This window comes from Siphateles boraxobius, unplaced genomic scaffold (assembly GCF_051911475.1).
Source record: "Siphateles boraxobius isolate OS27281-9 unplaced genomic scaffold, OSU_SipBor_1 68, whole genome shotgun sequence".
Classification (NCBI taxonomy): Eukaryota; Metazoa; Chordata; class Actinopteri; order Cypriniformes; family Leuciscidae; genus Siphateles; species Siphateles boraxobius.
Genome location: NW_027509195.1, coordinates 8924087 through 8950966, shown reverse-complemented (window position 1 = coordinate 8950966; position 26880 = coordinate 8924087). Strand labels below are relative to the sequence as shown.

Genomic DNA, 26880 nt, shown 5'->3' with positions numbered 1-26880 from the left:
CAGCCAGGGGGCAAAAGACCCGCGGTCTTCGTACCGGAGTAAAGGGTTTCTGCTGGCAGATACATTTTGATAGACGTACCCTGCCATGCATTTGCAGTTAGCCGTAAGGATGTAACCAAGGCCCTTATGGACATACACCCAGGCATCAGGCTTTAATGCCTTGCTTTTGACTAGGGAGCACATCTGACCTCAACACGCAAAAATCCGGTGCAGCATCAAAGTATTTGACGAGCTGCACATGACCACATAGCACATAGTTGTATGCATCAAGGGATTTGTACGCTCTAATCATTTCTCTTGTATACACACTTGGTGTCTGAATTAGACAATTATATATATACTTATATATGTATGGCCTGATATATATATCAGGCCATACAATTGCTGGCCACTTGTCATCCACAAACCAAAGATCGTCAGGTATTGCGTAGGGATCCGGCAAGATTTCACCATTGCTGAGAGTACGTTTTTTTATATAATCGCCACGGTCGGAGGTACTACTTCCCACATAATCCATCGTCAAATCTTTGATTTACAGTTAAGTAACGTTATATGTGTGCAGTCATGATATGTTGCAGGTCGTAAAGTAACGTAAACAAGGTTAACTTATATAAAAGCAAATTCGGGCTCTATAGAGGCTATTACATTACTAACTTAGTCTAAAATGATAATTCATTCATGCATCACCGTATTTCTGGATTTTGATTCGTAAACAGTTGGATCCAAACAAACAGATCCAACTCTGAAATTGCACTTTATTATTGAGTCAACAAGAAATTACAAACAATGCGAAATCTAAGTTAATTACAATGTTCTTTTACAGAACTCGGCATAACAGATAGCGTTTTTTGCCCCCTGGATGCGCGCGCATCTGGTATTGTTCGTATACAATAGGGTTGGGCGGTATTACGGTAATATCGTATACCGCGGGGTCTTAAAATAGCAACGGTATCAGTTTCAATACCGTCATTACCGGCACTTATATTTAATAAAATATAATTTATTCAATGCCTAAAAATGCTTATGTAGTTGTCATCAAGTGACAGTGTGGAGGAGAAAGAGAGAGAGAGAGAAGGGAGAGGCGGTAAATACTGAAATAAAAAAGGTGACCGCGAGAGATGGAAACACCTCTAACCTAATGTCGCATCTCCGAAACAACCCCCCACTCACTGCTGCGAGGATGCATTTTGCCCCGAGTTCATTAAATAAGTGCATTAGTTTATATTTTTTAAAATATTATAATGTTTTTTTTTTTTTTACGTTGGGATGCATCGGGAGTCAGACATTGACCACTTAATTAAGTTTCATTTTGTAAAAGGCCTTTCTTTAAAGTGAATTTCGTTTTGTATAAATTGTATCTTAATTTTAATAATTTTTTATCAACCAATTGCCTGGACTTAATAAATAAGAATCAAATATAGCAGACAACATAATCATGACATGATCGTGTGCTGGCGCGCCGCGGTCACTTGCATTGAAATCTCATCATAAATTAACCGAAACTCAGTGCATGTCTCACAGACATGACAGATAGGCCTATATCTAAATAAAGCTTGAAATTTCATTAAATGAAACAATTCAAAACGAAAAGAAATAGGCCACTCGCTGATTACTTAATCCATGATGTGCATTTCTCTCTATGCGCTTTCATACGGAAATGGCGATCATCAAATTCATTAAACGAAACTATTCAAAACGAAAAGAAATAGGCTAGCCTATTCTCTGATTATGTAATCCATGATGTGCATTTCTCTCTATCGTTCACCATGGAGATGGCGATTCGTCAATTTCTCTAAACGAAACAATTAAGGAAAAGAAATATAGGCAGCATACTCTCTGATTAATCCATGATGTGCATTTCTCTCTATAGGCGCGTTCACTACGGAGATATCAATCGTCAAAATTATTTGGCGCCACCATATTATAACGGCCCACGTATTAAAAATAGTCGAGTCTAAATAGGGCTCCGGCTCATAATTACATTTAATGCCGTCAGCCGGGATCAGACACAACGTGCACGGGTTGGCCTTGATTTTTGTTTTGGTTTTTTTTGCCCGATCTGGTATTCAGTTTCTGAACGGTGTAGGCACAAGCCAACAGTTTGGTGACGCTGTCTGAGCTTTATGTCATAATTTTTAATTAGTCACGGTAATACCATATACCCCGGTAAAATAGGGAGAAGGTTTGACGGTATCAAAATTTGGATACCGCCCAAGCCTAGTATACAAGAAACCCGTGTCCACTTGAGGAATGCCCTAACAAATTAAACTCCATTTCTGCCGAATCATTATATTTCTCAACGAGTCGCAACTGACGAAAATAACCGCCCGTTGTACTTTTCCAGTCAAATATTGCGTTGCAAACATCAACAACAGCTTTAAGTTGTCAATGCTGGCAAATGACCATGTTATCAGCAGCGGGATAATCCACGGATAGCTGTGCATTTAATGCGTGACGTGAAGCGGAGTTTAGTTGTGCAACCCATTTTGAGAGACAGAAGACGCTGCATTGGCGGCAACGCTGAATTACTCATGCTGTTTGTGAAATTGTGTCTTGCAGCAAATTTTAAAATGACTAATTTGATTTTATAATCTGTTAGGTTAAATTTACTCATACAACCTACATGCTAGATTGAATGAATGTTTGCGGGAATTTCCCGCATTATAAACGCAAGACCTGTAGGAATGATTAAAATTATGCGCTATACCCGCGCCGAAATTCGAGCCCTGAGTTGTGCTGCTTAATATTTTTGTGGAAACCATGACACTTTATTTTTCAGGAAAGGTAAAAAAGTACAGCATTTATTTGATATTGATTTTTTTTTTACATTACAGATGTCTTAACTCTCACTTTTGATGCATCTTTGTTGAATAAAAGCATTAATTTCTTGTATTCTGGTATATATATATATATATATATATATATATACACACTGTGAAATTTTTTTGTTGTTGATTCATTACATTTTTTCTTTTGTCAAATCAACTTAGATAATTTATGTGGTTCAGATAACACAATATTTTGAGTTTGTTGATCAAACCAATCTCCTTCATTGTAATAACTATTTTACTTTTTTTTTTTTTTAAGTTAAACCTAAAAGGAAATCACACACACTATCAATACTTGCAAAAAGCATCAAAAAATATTGATTAGCAACGTTTCGGTCTCATAACCTGCATCAGGTTTACCAACTTAAATGATTAACCTTCCTTATTTTAAGTTAAACCAACAATATTTATTTACAGTGTACATATTTTACTAGGGCTGCAACAACTAATCGATAAAATCGATTATAATCGATTATGAAAATCGTTGTCAACGAATGTCATTATCGATTAGTTGGTCTGCTTACGTCACGGGGAGCGTTTACTGGTACGCACACACACGCAAGGTCTCTCTCCCTCAGGCGCTCTGCCGAGCGCGCGCGCTACACGGTTTGGAGCAGTCTCTTCTGTCTCGCATGCGCGCTCTTGCTTGTGCGCTCTAGATTTCGGGAGTTTGAACTAATTCGCGGGCATCAGGGAGCCGCAATCAATATGCGGGAGACTCCCGGGACTTCCGGGATGTCTGTATTTTGTCTCGAGCATCAGGTTGTGCAATCAGTTCGCTCGCAACGTAAGTGATGGATTAAAATAGCGCTACCGCAGAAATAGGTTAAATTAAAACGGTGTTTACAAAGTGAAGCATTAAATACAAAGGCAGTTAATAACAGCAGCAGTAAAATATTGTTTTTTAGTCACTGTACTCAGTGGTTTTCAGCGAATGCTTGTGCACTAATGCATAATTTCTCCTGTCCTTTACTCAAGCCTGTTAGCTTGCTGGGTAACGTTACCTCCATTCCGTTCTCTTTTTATAGCATTTGTCTACTAAGTTTTAATTGTTTTTCAAACGCGATCTACTGCGGCTCTACATTCACACAATTGTTTTCAGTCTTTCTATATTTATTTAATCAATTTATCCTTATATTATATTATTTTATATATTATATATATAATATATATATTATATTCTTTATCCTTATATTCCTTATATATAATTAATTTTAAATAAAATTAAATGAATTATATATTTTAGATGTTTTTAGTTTGTTTTTAGTTTAGATATTCACATGTGAACAACATGTCTGTGTAAATTTGTTTTAACAAAAATTGTGTTAAAACATAATATGTTGGATATCATTTTTTTAACAATAATCATGTTTGTCAACTTGCCATCAGCAATTATCATTAAAAACAATGCAAATATTGATATTAGTAAAACTCAATGTGTGGCTTTTGCACTTTTTAAAGTACACTTTTACACATAAATACCCTGATTTACGGTTTTATTTAGTTATAATAAAAAAAAAAAATCTAATTTAATTTCTATCCGATTAATCGAAAAAATAATCGTCCGATTAATCGATTATCAAAATAATCGTTAGTTGCAGCCCTATATTTTACAAATGTATAATATCTGTTTTACATGTAATAATAACAAAGCAAAATTGAAATCATTCATGAAGTAAAAGTGCTTCAGTACATGATGTCTATGTACTCCTGGTTGGGATGGCACTGTTTCAAAATATGATGGCACAACCGAAAAACACAAACACATCCAACAAATCTGTGGCCAAAATTCTAAAGCATCAGCACTGCAGATCTGTGCTCTAACAAACATTTCGTAAATGAAGAAGTAAACGTGCACAACCGCAACGCTAAATAACTGCCCACTGCAACCTTCAGAAATGAGGTCAAAGATCAACTAAGGTCAAAGGTCATGAACCTATTTGACCTCTCTTCATGGAAAACCTGCATCAGCTCTAGGCCTCACTGATGACAAGCATCACACAGTACACCCTGCTTGAACAAAGAGCAGCAGTTTCACTTCTGCACTGAATGGGGGCTCTCTTTGGTTAGGCGTTTCTCATCTCCTCACTGACTTTCTCCCATCCTTTGTAGATGGCGCTAGAGAACAGCTCTTCCTCCATGTTATATAAGCCTCTCCCTGTTCTGCCTGCCCTTTTTCCACTCCCTTTTTAGTGCAGGCTTCTGCATTACAACCCTGGAATGGCGCCTCCTGTTGAGGCAACAGCAGAGGCCAGTGCATGGGAAGCCATTTCTGCAGTGTGGAGGTTATTTGATTATCCCCTAGAATACAGATGACTTGGTAAAACAACCGCAAAACTCAACTTATAAAACTGAAAATTGAAATATATGTGATCTGTCAGGTTGTGATTATCTTATGGTCGTCCATATCCAAAAACATGAACCCTGTGTTAATGAGGAAAACATAGGCTAATGCTGCCAAATACATTCAGCATCATATGTTCATCAAAGGCCCAACACCTGTACCAAAGTAAAATTGAATATATATATATATATATATATATATATATATATATATATATATATATATATATACATACAAGCATTGCTATTTGTTAAATGACATTTATACTACAACTACCAAGGATGGTAAATACTAAAGTAAAGTCCAAACTGACAATTCATAGACCAACCATCAACTGCATAGAGGAAAACCAAATACACAAGTAAATAACAACACACTGACGAGGAGAACAACTGACCAATTAGAGTCCAATAACAGTCACACGTTGAACTGTTTGGTTTGTTGACATGTCAAACGCCATCAAATCCAGTAAGCGCCAAGTTTGGTTCGTTATTAGTAAAACTACGACAGTTCACCAATGTATAATAATAATCATATTCAAATAATTAACCCTTATGTTTTTTCAAAAACACGACTTCCTTTTCCTCTGTGAAACACAAAGGGAGCTGTCAGGCAGAATGACAGCCTAAGCCACCATTCAGTGCATCTTTTCCCATGCAATAAAACTGAATGGTGACTGAGGCTGTCGTTCTGACTAACATAACATCTAATATTTAATTTAGTATACCAAAGAAAATGGATTTAGAACAACATGGGGTCGAATAAACGATGACATAATTGGTTTTATTTTTTTGGTGAAGGTCCCTTTAGGAATTGATTCGATGCAGCGCGAGCTATTCGTGATGAGTTAGCCTAGCAAACTGTCATAGCAAACGGATTTTTAATAATGAAACTTGGGTGAGTGAGTCTGATATAGGGTCTGTGTAAATGATAAAACCCCGTTCGGCTACCAAACCCTCAGTTACAGTTACAACGGTAAGAACATATAAAAACTTTATTTTTAATTCATGACCTGAGAGAACAGCTCAACAACTGTATGGCACATGCAATTAGCTACAATTTCCACCTGAGGGTCGGGTTTACTCCCTCCAGCTTTCCTCCGGGTCTTAGAAATGAATTACCAGGTATCTTAGTTGATTCGGATTCGGTTTCTTTTTCCCCAAACCCACAGCGATGAGAGAGTTTACCTGGCCCGCGCTCCCGCAAGCTGCAGCCCGTAATGTCACTTTCCCGCCTCCCGAGTTGAGCGTCTCGTCCTCCGCTTCACGGGCGGACACACCACGCCGAAAGAGGGAGCTCGACTCCTGTCACGGGCCGACCCAGAGCTGTCTGTTTCCCGGGAATGAGCTGCTGCAACTCATCTAGCACTGCCTGTGCTTGTCTACGGTGGTCCTGGAAGAAGAAGGAACGTGAAGCGCCGAGCGCGTGCTGCGTTTGCGATGATGCACAGTACACAAGACGCGCGAGAACGGTATAATTGACAGCAATTAACGTAATCCCCCATCCACTTAAACAATACGACCCGGTCCAGTACCTATACTATCCAAAATGGCGTGTGAAAAAGGGCGGAAGTGACATGTGTGTTTGATTAGCATAAAAAAGCATTGTGCCGACGGAGAGGTGTTTGGTGTGGGATTATGAGGTGAAAGGTGTCAGAAGACCACCAATCCAATATTAACCATCTACCTTAGCTTACCTGAAATGCACAAGTGTGTCTGTGCTTGCATATAGCCTTTTATTAAATGCTCCCGAAATTGGTGTAAACAGCCCCAGGATGCAGTTACATGAAATGAACCCACAGGGGGCGCTATCGGCTGAAACTTGATTGGGTAGAGGTGTATGCGTCAATTCTGCATCTGGTATCTACCCCCGCAGAGAGTCGGATGTATACAGTGCCTCAGTACTCAGCCAGCATCGGAGCATCATGAGTTCGGGTGGTGGCGCTGTACCGCGCTCATGCGCAACTCACCGGGACTACTTCTGCATGTCAAGTGCTGGGGTTGCAGGCTGTGAGCCATGGTGATTCCCCCACGCTCTGGGCCTTGAGCTCTAGAGATATACCCCCGTGGTGGTGTAGAAGAAAGCTCATCCAGAGCAATTCCTTACATTACACAAGTTTGGGGTGTCATTTGGGACTGAACACTCTAAAGTTTTAGAGTCTAAACCCATTTAGGAGAAAATCATTAATTTTGGTCATATAATAGTGTAGACACTTACTACTCTAGATTGAGGGCAGTATCTCATCATAGGATGTAGCCTATGGTTTTGACACTGTGACGTTGACTCATGTGTGAAATTCAGGGCACAATACAGCATTATTTTACAGTTTGATCAGAAAGCCATGTAAGTTAAAAGTATTGTACAAATATTATACATCCAGAAGATTGTCAAAATACATTGGATAAGCAAACTAATTTTGCAACATAAAATGTTTATTTCAGGAAATGCATCTTTATAGCCACTCATAAAAGTACAACATTGTTCTGAAGGGTTTTCCCAGGCTGTTAAAAAAAATCACTAAACATATAAATATTCTAAAATGCTATTTTCAGCGCAATGCAATAGAAGCAGTATTTTGGGTTCACCAAAGAACCTTTAGAGAACAGTTCTTAAATTATCATTTTTCTGTGAAGAACAATTTACAGGGCTCCAAACTAACTTTTTTTTTTTTACTAAGAACACTGTAGGCCCTTACTGAAAAATTATTGGAAAATGTAGAGGCACACCTTAAATCAACACGCAACATAATTATCCACATTTAAAGCTTTGAAGTGCAGGAAAAAGTTGTGTGAAGCACTTGAAAGTTCTTGAATTTCACACTCAAAAGGTTGCACGAACCCTGAAATGAATAATGTAAAAAAACTATGGGCCCTATCATACACCCGGCGCAATGCAGGTGTTTTCTTCCCTAGTTTCAGCCCGACGCAGTTATCATTTTCACGTCCTGTGTCACGTCGTTTAAATAGCAAATGCATTTGAAAAAAAGGTGTGTCCTGGCGCATTGTTGGCGTGTTGCTATTTTGAGGCAACTGAAATAGACTGCGCCATTGACCAACTGAAGCCTGGTCTAAAGTCAATGGCACAATATTGTTAGTGTTATTTAAAAAGCGCATTAGTAATACGCACCTATCTCCGTAAATTACGTAATCAGATTCCAAAAATGAAGTATTTGTAATTAGATGGTACTACATTTTAAAATAATCACACTACAGTTACTTTTTTATTGATTAAATGTTATTCTCACAATGGCAGCAAATTATTAATTTATTGATTTTCCCTACAACTTTATCTACATTTTACCTTTCTAAAGAAAAGCCTACTACTTAGGTTTTCCAGGTTTGTGGAATTGTACACACAGACCTCGTGCTGCGTTGTCTATTACAGCACCGCACTGTGCAGCTCCAATGAGTAGCAGTTTTGTTTTCCACTTTCGTTTTGTTTACCGTTTGATGTTTCTCATATGCAGAAACAGAAATGGCAGCTCTTTTATTAGTTGGGCAACGTGGTCGCACCGGCAGGAAAAAAAGGACGCAAGCACATGCCTGGAGCCTCGTTTTAATAATCTAAAGAACCCCTTTCTACTATAAAGATACGTTTGTGCAATGGAAAGGTTCCATGGATGTAAAAAAGTTCTTTGTGGAAGAATGCCAATAAATAACCTTTTAAAGAGTATAGCCTAGAAAATGCAGTGTATATAAATTAAGCCTTAGCACTTCCGACACCAGAAAAAAAGCCAGCTTCCTCAATTTGGTCCTTTTTATTAAAATGTAGTTTTTTAAACATTTTAATATGCATTTCGAAATATAGTCTAATGATTAACCAACATAAATGAAAGGTGGCAAATCCAAACAATCCAAAAGCTACTGTAGCCTGATATGCGACATATAACTCATCAAAATGAGCTAATTATTAGGAAAGCATGAATATTAGATTCACAACAGTGATCATTGCTGATCATACATCACAACACTAAACAACCAAATGAGGTCAAAGTTCATGTAGTGGCAAAAAGAGTGAACAGTCCTTTCAGGAAGGAGACGATTTCATTTCCACCTAATTTGGACTCCCCATAAACACGATCCACAAATGAAATAGGAACCTGTGTAATAGACAGACAAGACCACTTTCAGAGACCCATAAAATAAAGCAGTCTGATACTTTAAAATAGATTCACTTGAAAGTATAAATGCATGCAATGTAATTTAGTTCAGTATAATGTATAACAGTAATAGTTCACATTCATAACAGTCTTATAATTATGTAAATGCATTATCTAAAAACATTTAGGCCCGGTTTCACAGACAGGGCTTAGATTAAGCCTGAGTTTATTTAGGACATTTAAGTAGCTTTTAAAACGTGCCTTAGAAAAAAAAACATTATGGTGTGCTTCTTGAGACAAAACAATAGCATTGACATATTTTAAGATATGTCAGTACAAGTCGCTTTCAGTTAAAAAAGCTCAAACATGCATTTTAGTCTGGGATTAGGGTTAAGCCTTGTCTGTGAAACCAGGTTTTTTATTTATTTTGATAACAACAACATTAGGAAATGCAGAATGAGCGATGTGTGCTGACCTCCCCAACTGTATAGCCCAGTTGTCTTGCACGGACAATCATCTCCATCTGGAACACATAGCCTTTTGACACACACTGCTCTACTAGTTTTTCAAGAACCTCTGTCTTATAAAGCCTGAAACACATGATAGGAGGCAGTAATACAATCATGTAATATAAAAAACATGATGTTTAAATTTTTTTTAAATAATAATTCATTTATTAACATGCACTTACCTAAAACTCCCTGTGAGATCAGATGCTCCTGGTCGGAGTAGCACTTGTGAGATAAAGTTTGCCCCACGGCTAAAAATAAAATAATCGCCACAACAAAACATTGATGTGTGGCAGAATATGTGTATAAGTGGTAGTAATAAACTATATAGATAAAGTTTCAAAATGATGAGAAATTTCTAATATATTTGGCAATTATTAAAAAATGTACTTTCATCATTCAACGGAAATTTCCAGGCAAATACCTGATGAGTTTCCGGCGCAGATCCCATCCATACACACCACCGTCTCCTCTGTACCTTGTGCCAGACACCAGGTCAAATCCACCCTCTTTCTGTTTTCTGATCAAAGAATAAATCCATGTGAGTGGCTGCTATACAATTGTATGTGATAATGCTATTATAGCAAAACTACAATGAGCAGATAAAAAAAGTATTTAACAGTAGAACCATGAGGTAATAGAAAGGAAATTACTTACTCGATGAACTGTGGGATAAACTTTGGCTGTGAGAGAGAAGAAGAAAAAAAAATCACTCATTGCACATAAACGCTCCTGAAGATTTCACTCAGTGAAGCAGAAACAAATGATTTATTTAAATTTATGAAAATACGAGTAAACTTGCTTGAAGCAATCCAAAACTTTTTGACAAATCAATTTTCAAGACATTTTCAGTGGTTCTGAAAATTCATTCATATTCAAACAGATCTGCTAAGAAGCCATTCAGACTAATTTTGTGAACCAATTTGAATCTAAGGAAGCCAATTTCTGCTACATAAGAAGAAGAAAAAACATTTGATAAATCATAATTGACAAAAAAATTATAATTTTGTTATGCGATTAAAAATGATTTTGGCATAAATACAATTTTATTTTTGTCTTCACAATGACTTTTTATCTCATAATGACTAAGAATCTCATAAATACATATTTTTATGTCATAATTATTATTTACCAAAGCATTATTTTTTTTTTGGTGTCAGAAATGGGTTTCCTTAGATTATATAAATGAAATATTACTCACTACTGCTCAGGCTTGTAAGCATGTACTATATCCAAGATAAATATTTCACCAATTAAGAGTATAACTAGGAAAATATTTAAGGCATTATAGAACTTTTCATGACATAAATTTCCATGACTTTTCCAGACCTGGAAAACACAAATGTTTGCAAATATTTCCAGCTTTATTATTGCGGTAGGAATCCTGAATACCAGGATTTACTCTAGGAGGTACAAAACAGTATCGAGGAATTCTTACATGATGTGAGAGATCTGCATCCATAAGGATAACGAAGTTTCCTGACGCATGTTTAATGCCGTGGATGTAAGCCGTTCCTGAAATGACATGAATTTAAGTCAGGCTATGTAGCTCTAAAAGAAGTATTAAGACATTTGAGTCTATTTACCTAATCCCAGTTTTTGTGCTCGCGGTCTCAGGAGCTAAAACGAAGAGATATGCAATATTTTCATGAGTTCTTTCAACATTCGACGAGCTCTCAATCATGTGGAGAGTATTATTATGCACAACTCACAATCTTGTCAGCTCCGTAAATCTTCTGCAGCTGCTCGGCGATCTGCAGTGTTCCGTCTGGACTACCATCATCAATGACTATTATCTCGTAGTTGAAGCCACTGCATTAATACATGGTCATTTGAATAAGAATGCTCTTTTTAAAACAAATGACATATATTTTCTTCTCAGGGACTCTCTAATCAGATGATAATGTTGTGTAATGTCAGTGACACTTCATCAGTACGACTTCTAAAATTTGACAAGTGGTTGTTTTCCGGTTCTTGCCCATTACAACAATACAATTTATGTTAACGTTACCTCTCGCCGAAGTACTTCACTAGCAACCACACTATCAATGGTAGGTTTTCTCGCTCGTTGTAGGTTGGCAGTAAAACAGAATATTTGTCAGACTGCTCTCGGGTCTTCGCATTGGCTCTCCGGCTCGCCATGTTGGCGACGCGTCTCCTCCGACAAAATAAACACCGGATGTTTACATCAGATACGCAGTCCGTGGAAATCCCGGCTTCCAATTCTTTGGTTCCGGAGCTAATAACGCAAATAGTGTGAGTGAAATGCATAGAACAATGATCTTGTACAGTTGTACAATTGTAATGTCTTGTAATATAATTCACAATACAATTCGTTTAAGCATAAAGGTTTAAAGCTTTAATTTGCAGTAAAGTTGTATGTTGGAGACACTTTACATTGGGAATGGATAGTTTTAAGAAATCAATACTGTTCGAAGTTGCAAGCAAAATGTTACAATACGAATTAAATATACAAAATTTGATAGTAATTAGCCCTTTACTGGGCACACACAGTTAAAAAATAATGGGAAATGTTTTTATTTCTTTGCAGTTTGTACACCTTCTCGCAATTATAACGATAAATAATTGCATTGACATCTCACATCTGTCATTTACAATGAGATAAAAGGCTTTCCTCCAAACACTCATAGATTTTGTGCAATGTTGATTTGATCTGTTAAGCATGTCATTTGAAAATATATTATATCAAAAATATACGCTTGCCAATAAAAGTTTCATGAAAATGGTATTTTGTAAACAGCAGTGATAACTAGTTATATTGTCTGGAACCACCAAGGTGAATCCGAACTTTAACTTTCATTGACAGCATGACAGATCTGAGGTGAGTCAACTCTTTGATCTTTAACAGTTTCATTTCATTCAGGTTTACATAAACATGTATTATCAAAAACAAAAGACCATTTCACTTAGTATAATCCTATAAAATACTATGTATGAACAGCACTTTTACATATGTAAAAGAAAAAATATATATATAATATCACAGTGTATTTCATATTAACAGATGTATTGCTCTTGTAAAATATTTCTTATTTCATATTTTTTTTAAAAACACTTAATAAAAACCCCCAGAAAGAGATCAAGAAACTGGAATAGAAAATATTGAAAGTAATATGCCTTCAACAATATACATTTAAAACACATATAGTGCATTAAATACAATAAAATACATAAAGTAAAATAGTTGAAACAATCTTAGTGCGGATATTGTTCAGTAACACACTAGTTCCTCGTCTGGATACCAAAATGTCTGTCTCTGTAAAATAGAGTCTGAGTGTGTTGTGAGTTCCTCTGTGCCGAATAAATAGTTCTGCACATGAATCTGCTGTTGTGTCGTAGCAGCAGATCAGGTTGAATACTGGGTAACACAGACAGGGTCAAGGATGATCAGTGCTTTGGTGGTCTCAGAATGGGTGTATTGAGCTGAGATCAGCTACCACTTTGAGAAAATAAAGTTAAAAGTGTCCATCAAAAGGCTCATTCAAAGTCAACGTCTGAGAGAATCACTTTATCTATTATGTCACGCAATGTCTTTCTACAAAAGAGGATTCTGCAGTGCTGAAGTAAAAAAGCAACTTTTCAACTCAGGGCTGATATCCGAGGTATGGATCCTCTGAAAAAAAATATGAAAACAGACAATTGTTCAGACCCAAACAGACTCATAGTTCAAATATAAGCTTACACTGTTTTTCACGGTGGTCATGATGACATTTCTTCACCTGCAGCCGGGGGTCCTTGATAACACCCACTGTTGTCACATACACCAGGGGGGCCGATTTCACCTCGCTGACCTGAAGCTCCTGGAATACCTGGAAGTCCTGCTTTACCATCCTCTCCTTTGGGACCTGGTTCCCCTGTTTTAGTTTCGCCTGGAGGTCCTGGTGAAGCAGAAATAGTGGTGCAATTAACACTTAACAAATCATTACAAAGACATTATCTGGGTTTATCCGGAAGCAAAAGTATGTAAAACAACAAGACCTATTTTCAGAAAAGCATCTGAAATTCAAGAGTTGGGGGTCAGTAAGATTCACCACAGAATCCTGAAAAACATTTATCCCGGTTTCCACATATTATTGTGGAAATCTAACAGACCGAATGATAGTGCAAGTCTTAATATCTTAAACAATTGTGCCTCTCGGGTAAATTTATCTTATTTGAAAAACTTTTAGGTATTTTTAGGAAAACAAGACAAAAACACTGATTAATAAAAACAATTTGTTGCAGTGTTTTTTACACTTTTGGTACAGGAAACCTAAATATGATGATAAAAATGATGATGACCCCATTAAACAATTTTACCAACACAGCTGTGCAAAACACAAATATATTTCAATACCTGCAAAACCCTTTATTCCCTGTGGTCCCAGCATATTTGGTCCTGGAGACCCCTTCTCACCCGGCATACCTCTGCGTCCTAGAAGTTATTCACAGAATTAAGTACATAATTTAAATTCAAAATGCGACTATCATCAGATGTAGAGTTTCCCTAAGAAAGAAAGTGTTGAGGCTTACCCTGCTCACCAGGGTACCCAAGTTTCCCAGACTCCCCTCTGCTTCCTTGTCGACCCTGAGGGCCTCGGGGTCCAGGTGACCCTCTTCCCCCTGGTATACCAGGCTCTCCTGGTGGCGCTACTGGTTCCTGGATAGGCACTGGTTTCCGATTCATCTCATTCAGAAAAGCATCCAACTTTAGCACTTCATCTAGAACACAATTTATTATTAACTCATAATTAAAATGCAGTTACTCAGGCCAAGATTCCCATTAAAGCTGCTTTTTAAATTCTGCATTTACTGTGATTGAATTAAAACAGATGTAGTCATTGTACTACATACTGTGCACAAGCTTTTCACAGGCCTGTGTAACGAGCTGGTAGATCATGGTAAGAGACTGTGGCTCGCCCTAATAAACAGAAGAATCATTTAAATGTAATCATCTGTTTTAAGGTTTGCAAATAGCAAACATGTCATTTTGTAACCTACCTTCTCTCCTCTCTCACCCTTACTTCCAGAAAGACCCTGTGAAAGAGAAAAAAGTATGTGGTATTAAACATTAACCAAAAATCTTTTCTGGAGTTCTATCTTGGCTGGATTATGTGGATCAAGGACATAAAGAGTAATTGAGTTTTCCTCACGGTGGGCCCTACAGAACCTAGTGGCCCTCTCTCTCCCACTGGCCCTGGATGACCAGGCATACCCTGGAAACCCTACAAAAGTGTAAACATGGATGTAAAATAGAGGGCAATAAAAGCATGCATTAGATACTCAATGAATGCATATAGGTAAGGCTGTCTTACTCTTGGTCCTTGGATTCCTGGGCTTCCAATGTTACCTTCCACTCCTCTGGTCCCCTGTGGGAAATTTATAAACAGAAAGATGAATGACAGATTAAACAATTCAAATGCACATAGGAAAATAACAACCTTGAGACACACAGACACTTGCCTTAGGACCAGGGATGCCCTCTTCACCTTTCGGACCAGGAGGCCCTGGTAAACCCTGCAAACACAAAGTGAAGAAAGAGAGAGATATACCTGAAATCAGCATGAAAAACACTTCTAATATGATCAGCTACAACCGTGGCCTAAAAGCTCACCTGACTCCCAGGCCTTCCGATTTCTCCTTTTTCCCCTCTTGCTCCTGGTGGACCCTTATATAGACAAAGAGAGAGTTTTAATCAGTTCCAAATGCTCATATGCATTAGCTGTTCTCTGTAGAACAAGTGTAGACATACCGCTTTGCCCATTACGGTTATTCCTCGTGGACCAGCAGATCCAAGAGTACCAAAGCCGCCTTCAGGGCCCGGTTTACCAGGTGGGCCCACCTCACCCTGAAGAGATGCAGAACAGGGTCATATGCAAATATGCATTAAATTGATTAAAACTGACAGGAAATACATTTATGACAGTTTATATTACAAAATATTTCTGGTTCAAATAAATGTTCTTTTGAATTTATTTTGTCCACAAAAATATTAAACAGCACAACTGTTTTAAAAACTGAAAATCAGCATATTAGAATGATTTATAAAGGATCATGTGACACTGAATACAGAAGAATGATGCTGAAAATTCAACTTTGCCATCACAGGAATTAATTACATTTAAAAAAAATATTTAAAAAAAAAAATATTTCACAATATTACAGATTTTACAGTTTAGATCAAATATATGCAGCCTTTCAAACACCTTACCCACCCCAAACATTTTGAACGGTAGTGTATAATAGTCCATTATCAGTAATAAGAAAAATGTGGTGGTGTGGGATGTTGGTTCAAACCCCACCAACTCTGTATGCGAGTTGCCCTACCTTTTGGCCCAACTCTCCCTTTTCTCCCTTCTCCCCACGAGGGCCAGGTCTCCCCTAAAAACAGGCAAATCATTACACTACTAATTATCAGAACACTAATTATTCCAACCAACTGTTAAAATTATCACGCAAACTATCTAATGTCAGTGTCGGATTCAAAATGCAGCTTTGTAGACTAACAGGTGGCCCGATGTCTCCAGGTGCTCCAGGGACATCGGTGGTGCAGGTGCAAGCATAAGCAGGGGCTGGACAGCTCTCCTCGTCTCTCTAGAGAACAGAGAGTGAAGCAACTTTAAGGCATCCTGCACTACATAAAGTAAGTCAGTGCCATCCATATTGAGATGTTAACTCAACCTAGATTGATTGTGTACCTGTGAGGGCAGATCACAGCAGCTGTCTTCTGATGCCCAAGTAGTGTTGCACACGATCTCAAAGGACTGCAGCTGAAACTAGAGAAAAATACAATGCACATGGCCTTAATATGTGTTTGTTATATTTGGGATCAGCAAGATGTTTTTTAAAGGAATTAATACTTTTATTATACAAGGATGCATTAAATTAATCACAAGTGACAGTAAAAACATTTTTAATTGTAATTTTTTTTTAAATTAAATTAAAATTATGTTTCAAATAAATGCTGTCTTTTGAACTTTCGATTCATCAAAGAAATAATGAAAACATGAATAGCGGTTTACAAAATATATTAAGCAGTACAATTGAAGGATCATGTGACACTGAACACACTGAAGACTTGAGTAATGATGCTGAAAATTCAGCTTTGCCATCACAGGAATAAATTACATTTTTAAATAGAAAACATTTATTTTAAATTATAATAATATTTCACCATATTACTGTCTTTATTTTTGATCAAATAAATGCAGCCTTGGTGAGTTCTTTCAAAAACATTTTTAAAAATCTTACCGACCCCAAACTTTTGGACGGTAGTGTATGTGCTGTTTGTATATTTTTATATAATATTTGAATATGAAGTGAACAGTATGTTTGTGGTCATGAAGTGAGACTCACAGCTGCAGATCCGCTGTGAGGTCCACGTGTCCTCACTAGTTTACCCAGCATCTCAAAGCCATCAGTAGGCAAAGTTCCCAAGGGACGTGCGGGTCTCTCACCAACCCGCTGGCAGTCTACAGACAGTGATACGCTCCCCTGACTGACCGACAAATGGATCTACCCATCAAATCAGATAAAGAGAGAAAAAGAATCAGTGGCAGCTTTAGTGTTGTATCTCTTTTCTTCCCTTACTAAAAGACTCTTCTCCAAGTCCCGCCTTAAACCATTTCTGCCCATTCCTACCTAGCAACATTTTTCAGACAAGTGTTTGCTCTTTTTTAAGAAGGATCAGCGTGTTTGGACAGTTTTTAAACACTTTTTTGTCGAAATCCTTCAAAAAAATAGTAAAGGTGGGACTTAATTAGTAAAGGCTTATCTTTAATAAGCTGGATTTTTTCCCCTAAACTTTCAAATGAAGCTTTTCTCTTTTTTTGCTGTTCACAAGCGTTTGCCTCCGTTCTGATTTCAAATTATTGTTTAAAGGTGCAGTAAGTGTTTTCTGAGAAAAGCTGTTGAAAGTGGAAAGGACCGAGCACCAAAACACTCATATAGCGTACACCCTCATGAGGGGGGAGGGGCCTGTGTTACACAGTGTGTTTACGAATTTGGGGACGGAGCTATAAAGATATGAGTGCGATCCTTTTGGGCAGGGCCGTGTTTGTTTTGGTGATTTCAAATATCTAAAAAAACAGTTTCTCAGAAATCGCTTACTGCACCTTTAATTTTTAAAACATATTTAAAGTAAAATGCCACATAAAAATGTTTTGAAATGCCACAATGCACACGTACAAAAAAATAACCAATCATTGTCAGAAACGGAGCATCAGAAACCAGTAACTTTAGCACAAACCTTATGAAAACTGCCGTAGAAAACCGAGTGGACTTGTGGCTGGTCAAAGGTCAGTTCCTGTATCTCTCCTCTGTAATCAAGACTGAAATACAGCAGAAGCTTCTTCACGGCTAAATAACAGAACAGAGAAGAAGGATCTAATGAATTTGAAAAGGGATTTAAAAATTCAATAGTCTGGCTTTGAATTCAAACCATTCTTGAATTTATCTACAAAATGTCTAGGTGCTTACGGTCCAGCACTACCCCCATCTTGGGCTGGAAGTCATTGTCCGTGAGCTGCCAGAGGGCGAAGGGTTCCCGGGGTGAATCCTGCAAGAACCTAAAGGCCATGCTGATGGTGTGTTCTGGAGAAAATCCAGCCGGGTGGATGAAGCTGAGATAGACATGCAGGGTGTGAGCGGTGACTGCAGGGTCTAACTGGGCTGTTTAATGAAATGTCTGCTTGTGTTTCTTACCCTGTGCTCTGGGTCAGCTGTACGTCTCTATAGAGGGTGTAACTGGGCAAGGTGCTGAAGATGAAAGGTTCAGCTGCCACACCCTCAACAGTAGAGTGAGCTCTCGGAGTTAGACCGAATGCTTCCATCATGTTGAAACCTAGAAAACACACACACACACACACACACACACACACACACACACACACACACACACACACACACACACACACACACACACACACACACACACACGTAGTGTTTCCATGTTTTATGGGGACTTTCCATATCCATAATGATTTTTATACTGTACAAACTGTATATTCTATTCCCTTACACTAACCCTACCCCTAAACCTACCCATCACAGAAAACTTTCTGCATTTTTACATTTTCAAAAAACATCACTTAGTATGATTTATAAGCTGTTTTCCTCATGGGGACCAAAAAATGTCCCCACACGAACAAGGATTTCAGATATTGCCATCCTTATGGGGACATTTTGTATATTTAAGAATATACCTTTAATCACATGATTTCTGACTGTCATCTCAGGACACACTGAGAAAGAAAGAAAGAAAGACAGCATGTTATGTTTAAACCAGCGTATAGGCCTGTTCACACCAAAAGTGAAGCGGAAAAGCAAAGCCAATTGCATTCAGTAAGTTTCCATAGATTGATTAATAAAAAATGATCCACTCACCAAAGAAAAATAGCTTTGTTCTGATGTCAAATTAATTGGTTTAATATGAATAGATCAAAAAGGTATGCATTGTTTCTATTCAAAATCTTCTTTGCACTGAATATTCATGAAAATATTTGTGTTTAGTATAAATTGCCCTTAACTCTTACCTTCTCTTTGTATGGGATGCAGACGAGGAGGAACCTGAATTCTCACCGGAGCAGTTGCTTTAAGAGAGAATTACATGCTATTACCCAGAAGTGGACAGTAACAAAGTACATTTACTTGAGTACTGTACTTAAGTACACTTTTTGAGTATCTGTACTTTACTTGAGTATTATTTTTTTCTGGAAACTTTTTACTTTAACTTCACTACATTTGAAAGACAAATCTCATCATTTTTACTCCACTACAATTCTTTCAATGTCCTTGAGTAGAAAGTTTTTGGTTGCAGGGGTTGCATTTTGGTTGGAAATGAAAGTCGGGTTGACGTTGGAACCCGACTGATGTTGGTTTCTAATGTCGTCAACCCGATTTTCATCTTCAACGTTGGGTTTGGACTTCTAAATGTGAATTTTGTCATTGTTTTGGAGCACACTAGCTTGTAGATAACAGTAAGGCTAACATATTCATACTAAAAGCCAAGAAACTTTAAATAGGGCTCTATTTGAGGGAACAGCCATTTGGGTGTCTGAAACCATTGTGGACGTTATTAAGTGCACTTATTCAATCTCACATTCAATCCCACTACTGGAACTGTGTTTCAGAAATAAATTTGATATTGATATGAGGTTAGGTAGATTCAGAGGCATACTGTACAGTAAGTATTACATACAACAATAATAAAACAATGATTGACATTTACTTTTTACTTATAAAATAACATCTGTTCTTTTTTTGGGCAAAAAAATATGTGTCAAACAGGATTCTGACCTGTGGGGTGAAGGATGGTAACAGCAGCGCCCTCTACTGTTCCCAGACGGGAGTGCACACTGATGCGGTACACCGTTTCAGACTGCAGCTCAGAGAAACAGTGACTGCTGCTAGTAGCATCTACTATCTCCTCCTTAGTCTGTTTATCTAAGCACAAACGTACAGAGTGAGAAATAAATGACACAAAACAAACTGCCTGTTCTGCTAGTTTTCCAAACACGCACACACAAAAAAAAGCTCATGATGCATTATGATGGTTCATTTCAGAGCTGGTACCTCTGAGGGCCTGGATGACTATGCGATAACCACTGACTGCTGGTACAGGCCTCCAGGACACACATATACTGGAGTGGTCAGACCGCACCACACTCACGCTGCTCACCCGCAGGCTGGCTGGTTGTGCGGAGAAACACATAGGAGATTAAGTACAAGACATTGTCTGGTAGTGCAGTGGGATGGGCAAAGTACATACACACACTAAAGATACTGTACTGATGTGTGTGTGTGTGTTTGTGTGTGTGTGTCTCACTGGTTTTCCCCTGGGCTGAGGCACTGCCGCCCTCTCTGCTGCGGTACTCAGCAGTCACCAGCACACTGTAACGAGTGTCAGGCTGCAGATTCTGAAGCAGGACGCGCCTAGAGCTGCCTGGCAATGACACCTATTAAAAATAAACAACATTACACCAAAGATTTAATTTAAAATTAAATCATTATGATTTAATTTTAAATCATAAAGGGCCCTATACACCCAGCGCAATGCAGCACCAGGCGCATGCACCTGCACCTGCAGCTGCGACCCGCATCTCTCTGTAGGCAATGGCGTGGTGAGCTGGTGCCTGCTTACATCACGCAGTACCACAACATCCAATAGGAATATTTAACTGCAGAAACCACCATTCAACCTGAAGAGGGCAGCACTCAGATGTTTTTACAACATATATTGTAGAATTAAAACACTTTATACCCAAATGTCAAAAAATTTATTTGAATCAATGAACAGCATTAAAGCCCCAGTCTTACAGATCATTAACTAAAAAAAGTTGTTTTAGGGTTTAGTTACCCGTTAAACTGCGTTCGCTTTAGACCATGTGCTTAGATCGTTAAAATAGGGCCCACAGTCTTCAGTGTCACATGATCTTTCAGAAATCATTTTAATATTCTGATTTGATGCTCAAGAAACATTTCATATTATTATCAATGTTAAAAATACATTTGTGCTACTTAATATTTTTCTAGAAACCATGATAATTGTTTTCATTATTTGTTTGATGAATGGAAAGTAATATATAGGATACAAATCTTTTTTATAATTATAAATGTTTTTACTGTCCCTTTAGACCATATTCATGCATACTTGCTAAATAAAAGTACTAATTTCTTTTTCTTTTTTAATCTTACAGACCCAAAACTTTTTAACACTATATCATTTTAGTTTTTTTAGAATTAATCAAGATGGGTTGTAAGATTTCATAATATATGGTGTTAAATTGTTGTAGTGTAGTTTAAGGTTTTTTTTTTTCAATTATATTTTTTATTTGTTTTTCACTTATACATTTTTCATTTAGTTGTTGAGAACTAGATCTTTACATTGTCTGAAGAAAATATGACTGGTGTTTGGCCATTCAGAAGTCTAAATTGTCAGGCCATTGCTATGCGGTTGCTCAGGCTGTCACTAGTAGGCTTCTTTGGACTTTCAGTTTGTTTTAAATTTGCCACGTGTGTTTCCCTGTCTGAGTTTCCCGCCACCAATCTGTATCCATGGACACGGATCACCTTCCTGACAGCTGCCTGTCGTTTGTGTTCATTATCTCTGCGTATTTTGCTCCTGCCTGTATTCGGTTCGGTGTCCGGTATTGTTTGTGTGATACGCTGTTTGTGTTATACACGCTTTTGCATCTGTTTGCCTGTCTCTGGAATAAATTACATGTTGAAACTTATCTTCAGCTTCTGTCCTTCCTGAACCACCCCGTGACACAGGCAATTTAAGTGCTTTTTGTAAATGGTTGCTACAGTGTTCTTAATGTGGTTGCTATAATAGCCCACCACAAATAACATCAGGTCCCTCAATATGGAGTCTATAATGCAAGTTGATGGAGAGAAGGCAATTCAACTACATGAAGGCAATATAAAATAAAATGTTTCACTCTTCTAAAAGCACTCACTGTGTTCTCCCTCATATCCCCATTGATGGGAGTGTATGACACACGGTACTGAAGCACATGAGCGTTGGGGTGAACCCACGTGACCATCATACTGACTGCTGTCTCCTCTGAGATGGATAGACTGCTCGGACCACCTCCAGACACTAAAGCAGCACAAACAAATGCAACAAAGTCATTTATGTATTGTAGTCAAAGTTTTTTTTTATATATGCGTTTATATACTTACAGGTGCTGTATCGTATCGCCACAGCCTCACTCTGAGCCCCATCGGCATATAATGCAGAGAGTGAAATCTGATATTCCTTATCTTCCTCAACCTCTTCCAAGATTGCCCCCTCACTCTCTCCATCTACTGTCAGCTGGAATATACCCATGAATTACCATCTATTACCAAATTACTCTAGCTTCTTATAAAATTCAGGTAGTCATCAAAGCTATTTCAATCAGTATTGACTGCACACACATAACACTGAAGTGCTAGAGTTGGAGCGAACCTGCCTGAGGTCTCCTCCACTGAGGGAGATCCATTTGATGAGATAAGAGACCACATCATCCGCCGCGGCTTCCCATCGCACTGTTATGTCACTGCCAGAGAAGTTAGTGACTCTCAGATCTGAGGGAGCCGGGACCCTCACTGAAATATCAAAGAGCATTTAAGCAACAATCCAAACTGGAGTCAAAAAATGAAACTTGTCAAAAATGTGTGTAACTTACAGGTAGTGACATTAGCTGTGACAGGAGTGGACAGGCCCTTTTCATAGAGTGACTGGACTGATACCAGATACCTGGAGAGGGAAGACAGATTCTGCAGCAACACTGTGTTCACACCTTTGACCTCCACCTGAGAAACAGAGAGAATGAGTATATACTGTACACTACAGCACAAAAGTTTGGGTTTGATACATTTTTTAAAAACATTTTAAAAGTCTTTTATACTCACCAAGGCTGCATTTATTTGATCAAAAATACAGTAAAATCAGTAATATTAATGCATCAGTAAAATATAAAAGTCATTTATTCCTGTGATGGAATTTTCATCATCATTACTCCAGTCTTCAGTCGCATGATCCTTTAGAAATCTTTCTAATATGCTGATTTTGTGGAAACTGAAATGGAAATCTTTTGTAACAATATGAAAGTCTTTTGACCAATTTAATGCATCCTTGCTGAATAACAAAAACATATATATTTCTTGGGAAAAAAATCTTACTGACCACAAACTATTAAACAGTAGTCAATACTAGTGTTACTAAAACATGACAAGAAAGAAAGACTCAAAACTGTTCGGCACATCAGAACCTCATGAAAAACCTAACAAGAGACTTTTGGGATCTGCTTGCCTGCTTGACATCACTGCCATGATTGGTGCTGTAGATGATGCGGTGGGCAGGAACATCGACAGCTCCAGGGACCCATGTGACCTTCAGAGTGCTATGACTGACCATGGGAAATTGCAAACTGAGAGGAGAAGGCAATGGGACTGAAAAAAACAGACAGACGAGAGAAAGAACAGAGGGAATGAGCAAAAGACAGAGAAAGAGGTCTGCATTCCCATGGGATTCCTGCAGGACTTAATTCAATTTGGTGGAGCAAGGGACGATACTTCTGGTGGGAATCAGTTCTCAGTTTCCTGTACTGGTGGGAATTCCCATTCACAAATTTTTGTGAATTGTTTTTTTCAACAAATTGTTTCAAAATGATTCAGTGATTATTTTATATCAATCACCACAGGGTTCAACAAAGGTCCTTTTTACAAAAGAGCGTTCAGCATTTGTGTCCAGAGCAAAACCAGTTGGTGTAGAAATTTTACCACCAAATAATGTTTAATGTTTCCATTTCCAAATTTCATTTTTTGTTTACCTTTGAGAAACAAATAGGTTAATGTAGTCAACTGAACATTTTTGATAATCAAACAGTTTCCAATGACTTTCATTGTATGGACAAAAAAAACAATAAAACCGCTTTTCCACCATCGGGCCGAACCGGTTTGGTAGCATTCCGTGCCGATCTGGCCTAGCCGGTATGGATAAATACCGACCACTTTATGGAGGATGATCAGATCAGATATTTCTTTTAATTTTATTATCATCTTGCATTTACTTCGCTAAAATAGCGCTGGCAGCCAGGCAACAGACAAGTGACCAATCCTGAGTGATGATGTCACAACACAAACTCTACGGGAAAATCCAGGCTGAGAACAGTTTGTAATTTTGCCATACCGAACCAAGCTCATACAGTATGGAAATATAACTGGAACTGGTCCTTTACAGTTCTTAGAACCGTTTGGTTTAAGACATTTCTCAAAATATCCCTTTTATGTTCCACAAAAGAAAGGAAAGTCATACCGGTTTGGATTGACATGATGTTGAGTAAATGTTGATGTAATATAGGGTTTAATAAAAAGATCTGTCACACATAGGAAAACACCATATTTATGACACCGTAGAAAAAAAATGTAATTGCGGGAAGCGTATAAAAGTGTATGTAATCAGGAAAATCAGTTGTGCACAGACCTAATTTCTACGTAAATGCTGATAAAGAATCGATAATTACTTGTGGTTCCGATGGCTGTGATTGGGTCACTAGGGTCCTCATCATACAAAGCATAAAGTGTGACTGAGTAATCTGTGGATGGCATCAGATCCAGCAACTCCACATCCGTCTGAGCAGGTCCAAACTTCACCTGGCACAAAAAAGCACAGGAAAGGCCTCAAACAGATTTAACATAATTAGAAACCCTGAGCCACATGTTGAGTCATCACAGGATTCCAGACTCACACCTCTTTGGCATCATCAGGTTCTCCATCATTAAGAGCTGAGTATAAGGCCATGTACTGTGTGGCTCCTGCGGCTGGTTGCCAGCGCACCCGCAGACTGCTGGGGGAGGAGGCGGTGACCTCTAGAGCTTCAGGTATCGCCAACGGTACTTTAAAAAGGAGAGCAATTCATTAGACCAAAATATAATATTAGCATACAAATTTGAGCAGGAAAGTTTTAGAAAAAACAGCATGAATTTTTATAATGACTTTAATGAACTTGAGCTGCATAAACTCCACAAGTTTGTGAGAAACCTGATGATCATGTTCTCCAGAATGATTTGAGATGATCCAGAGAAGCTTCAGTAGAAGAAAGCATATCTGACCGAATGTTCAAAAACTCACATGATCAATGTCACAAATGTGCTTATTTGATCAGTGACCTAGATATAGTGCAGAATCTGTAATATTTCTAAATCATTTTTATCATATCCTTTACTGTATTCTTATTTCCAAGTTTTAAATCCTAGATTTTCAATGTGGTCTTGGAACAGCATATATAAGGAAATGTTATAAATTAGCATTTTCAATGCTGAAACTCACACGTGGTGAAGGTGCCTCTGAGAGCAGAGCCCACATTATTCTCATAGACGGGGAAGATGGACAGGTGGTACTGTGTCTGTGAGGACAGTCCTGTCAGCAGTGCAGTGGAGTCCGTTCCATTCACCACCACCTGAGATCAATCAACAACATGACTACCATGCATGCATGAAGTGAGTTTTCTGAATGCAATTATAACTACAGCAGAGACAATGTCCTGTAGGTGGCGCCAACAAACCAACCTTTCCTCAATTCCTGGGGCCTCATGTATCAACACTGCGTACGCACAAAAACACGGCGTACGTCAGCTTTCACGTTCACGGCCAGATGTACTAACAGTGAAATTAACGCGAGAATGTGCGTTCCTCCACGCCGATCTCATGTCTGGCGTACGTACATTTCTCATAGTTTTTGTCCGTTGGCGACTCATAGAGGCAATAAAGTGAAGTGGCAAACATTACACTACGAATTGTTCTATCGCACCACCAGCTGTCAGATATTGCTTATAATTTGTAATTGATCAATTATTTGACATATTATTGTCACACAAGTCTTATTAAAATGTTCTATTATAATTATGCAATTAAGTAAGAACATATATAAAGCATGTGCAAACTGATACAACCCGTCTAGCAATGGCAGCGTTGGCTTTATTAGAGGACATTGCTATGGCAGAATCCGAAGAGAACGAGTTTTTAGGGACCACAATGATTTTCTGGCCCACGATGATGACTGGCTTATCAGCCGTTTCAGATTTCCACGGCCTATACTCTTGGAACTCTGCGCTGAGTTGGGTCCGAATTTGGAAAGAGAGACAGTGAGGAGCCACGCATTGCCCGTTCCTTTACAGGTGCTTACTACACTTGGTTTCCTGGCAACTGGTTCTTTCCAAAGAGAACTGGCAGACCGCTCAGGAATAAGCCAGTCGTGTTTGAGCCGTGCAATGCCAGCTGTATGGGACGGGATCATCCGCTTGTCTACCAGGTATATAACGTTCCCATACGATGCAAGTGACCAGCCAAACATTAAAGCGCAATTTGCTGCGATAGCCGGTTTTCCTAATGTAATCGGAGCGATCGACTGCACACATATTGCTATAAAGGCGCCATCTGAAGAAGATTTTGTATATGTGAATCGGAAACATTTTCATTCAATAAATGTGCAGATTATATGTGATGCACAAATGCGCCTAACAAATATTGTGGCAAGGTGGCCTGGGGCAACCCATGATTCATATATCCTTACAAATAGCATGGTTGGGATGAGACTCCAAGCTGGCAGGGTGC

General features: G+C 38.3%; 3 protein-coding genes across 4 annotated transcripts in view; all 3 read right to left on the bottom strand.

Annotated features, from left to right (window-relative positions):
- Positions 1–6745, bottom strand: part of adnpb (activity-dependent neuroprotector homeobox b) — a 30924-nt gene extending 24179 nt beyond the window's left edge. Inside the window, exon 1 of one of the 2 annotated variants that reach the window (XM_077214625.1) lies at positions 6360–6745. The gene's annotated coding sequence lies outside the window, so the exon portion shown is untranslated. The other variant, XM_077214626.1, reaches the window with a different exon arrangement.
- A 2169-nt stretch (positions 6746–8914) lies between these two features.
- On the bottom strand, positions 8915–11985 carry dpm1 (dolichyl-phosphate mannosyltransferase subunit 1, catalytic). Its single transcript, XM_077214680.1, has 9 exons — positions 11792–11985; positions 11493–11592; positions 11367–11400; positions 11219–11295; positions 10438–10463; positions 10205–10300; positions 9963–10031; positions 9747–9861; positions 8915–9271 (listed from the first exon to the last, which is right to left on the bottom strand). Exons 1-9 carry the CDS (start codon positions 11920–11922, stop codon positions 9167–9169), a joined length of 753 nt encoding a protein of 250 aa, XP_077070795.1. The 5' UTR covers positions 11923–11985; the 3' UTR covers positions 8915–9166.
- Positions 11986–12116: 131 nt separating this feature from the next.
- LOC143722893 (collagen alpha-1(XX) chain-like) overlaps positions 12117–26880 on the bottom strand; it is a 29657-nt gene continuing 14893 nt past the window's right edge. The window contains exons 12-42 of the mRNA XM_077214620.1: positions 25598–25727; positions 25019–25164; positions 24792–24921; positions 23579–23718; positions 22953–23079; positions 22733–22872; positions 22465–22597; positions 22239–22381; positions 20606–20735; positions 20353–20469; positions 20077–20223; positions 19314–19370; positions 18984–19022; positions 18484–18622; positions 18259–18401; positions 18029–18138; positions 17137–17295; positions 16479–16556; positions 16288–16374; positions 16108–16161; positions 15533–15628; positions 15395–15448; positions 15244–15297; positions 15096–15149; positions 14934–15005; positions 14782–14817; positions 14635–14701; positions 14314–14502; positions 14138–14215; positions 13521–13679; positions 12117–13414 (exon numbers count right to left, since the gene is read on the bottom strand). Of these exons, the coding sequence (XP_077070735.1) occupies positions 13386–13414; positions 13521–13679; positions 14138–14215; positions 14314–14502; positions 14635–14701; positions 14782–14817; positions 14934–15005; positions 15096–15149; positions 15244–15297; positions 15395–15448; positions 15533–15628; positions 16108–16161; positions 16288–16374; positions 16479–16556; positions 17137–17295; positions 18029–18138; positions 18259–18401; positions 18484–18622; positions 18984–19022; positions 19314–19370; positions 20077–20223; positions 20353–20469; positions 20606–20735; positions 22239–22381; positions 22465–22597; positions 22733–22872; positions 22953–23079; positions 23579–23718; positions 24792–24921; positions 25019–25164; positions 25598–25727 (3237 nt within the window). The 3' untranslated portion in view covers positions 12117–13385. The remainder of the gene's footprint in view (positions 13415–13520; positions 13680–14137; positions 14216–14313; positions 14503–14634; positions 14702–14781; positions 14818–14933; positions 15006–15095; positions 15150–15243; positions 15298–15394; positions 15449–15532; positions 15629–16107; positions 16162–16287; positions 16375–16478; positions 16557–17136; positions 17296–18028; positions 18139–18258; positions 18402–18483; positions 18623–18983; positions 19023–19313; positions 19371–20076; positions 20224–20352; positions 20470–20605; positions 20736–22238; positions 22382–22464; positions 22598–22732; positions 22873–22952; positions 23080–23578; positions 23719–24791; positions 24922–25018; positions 25165–25597; positions 25728–26880) is intronic.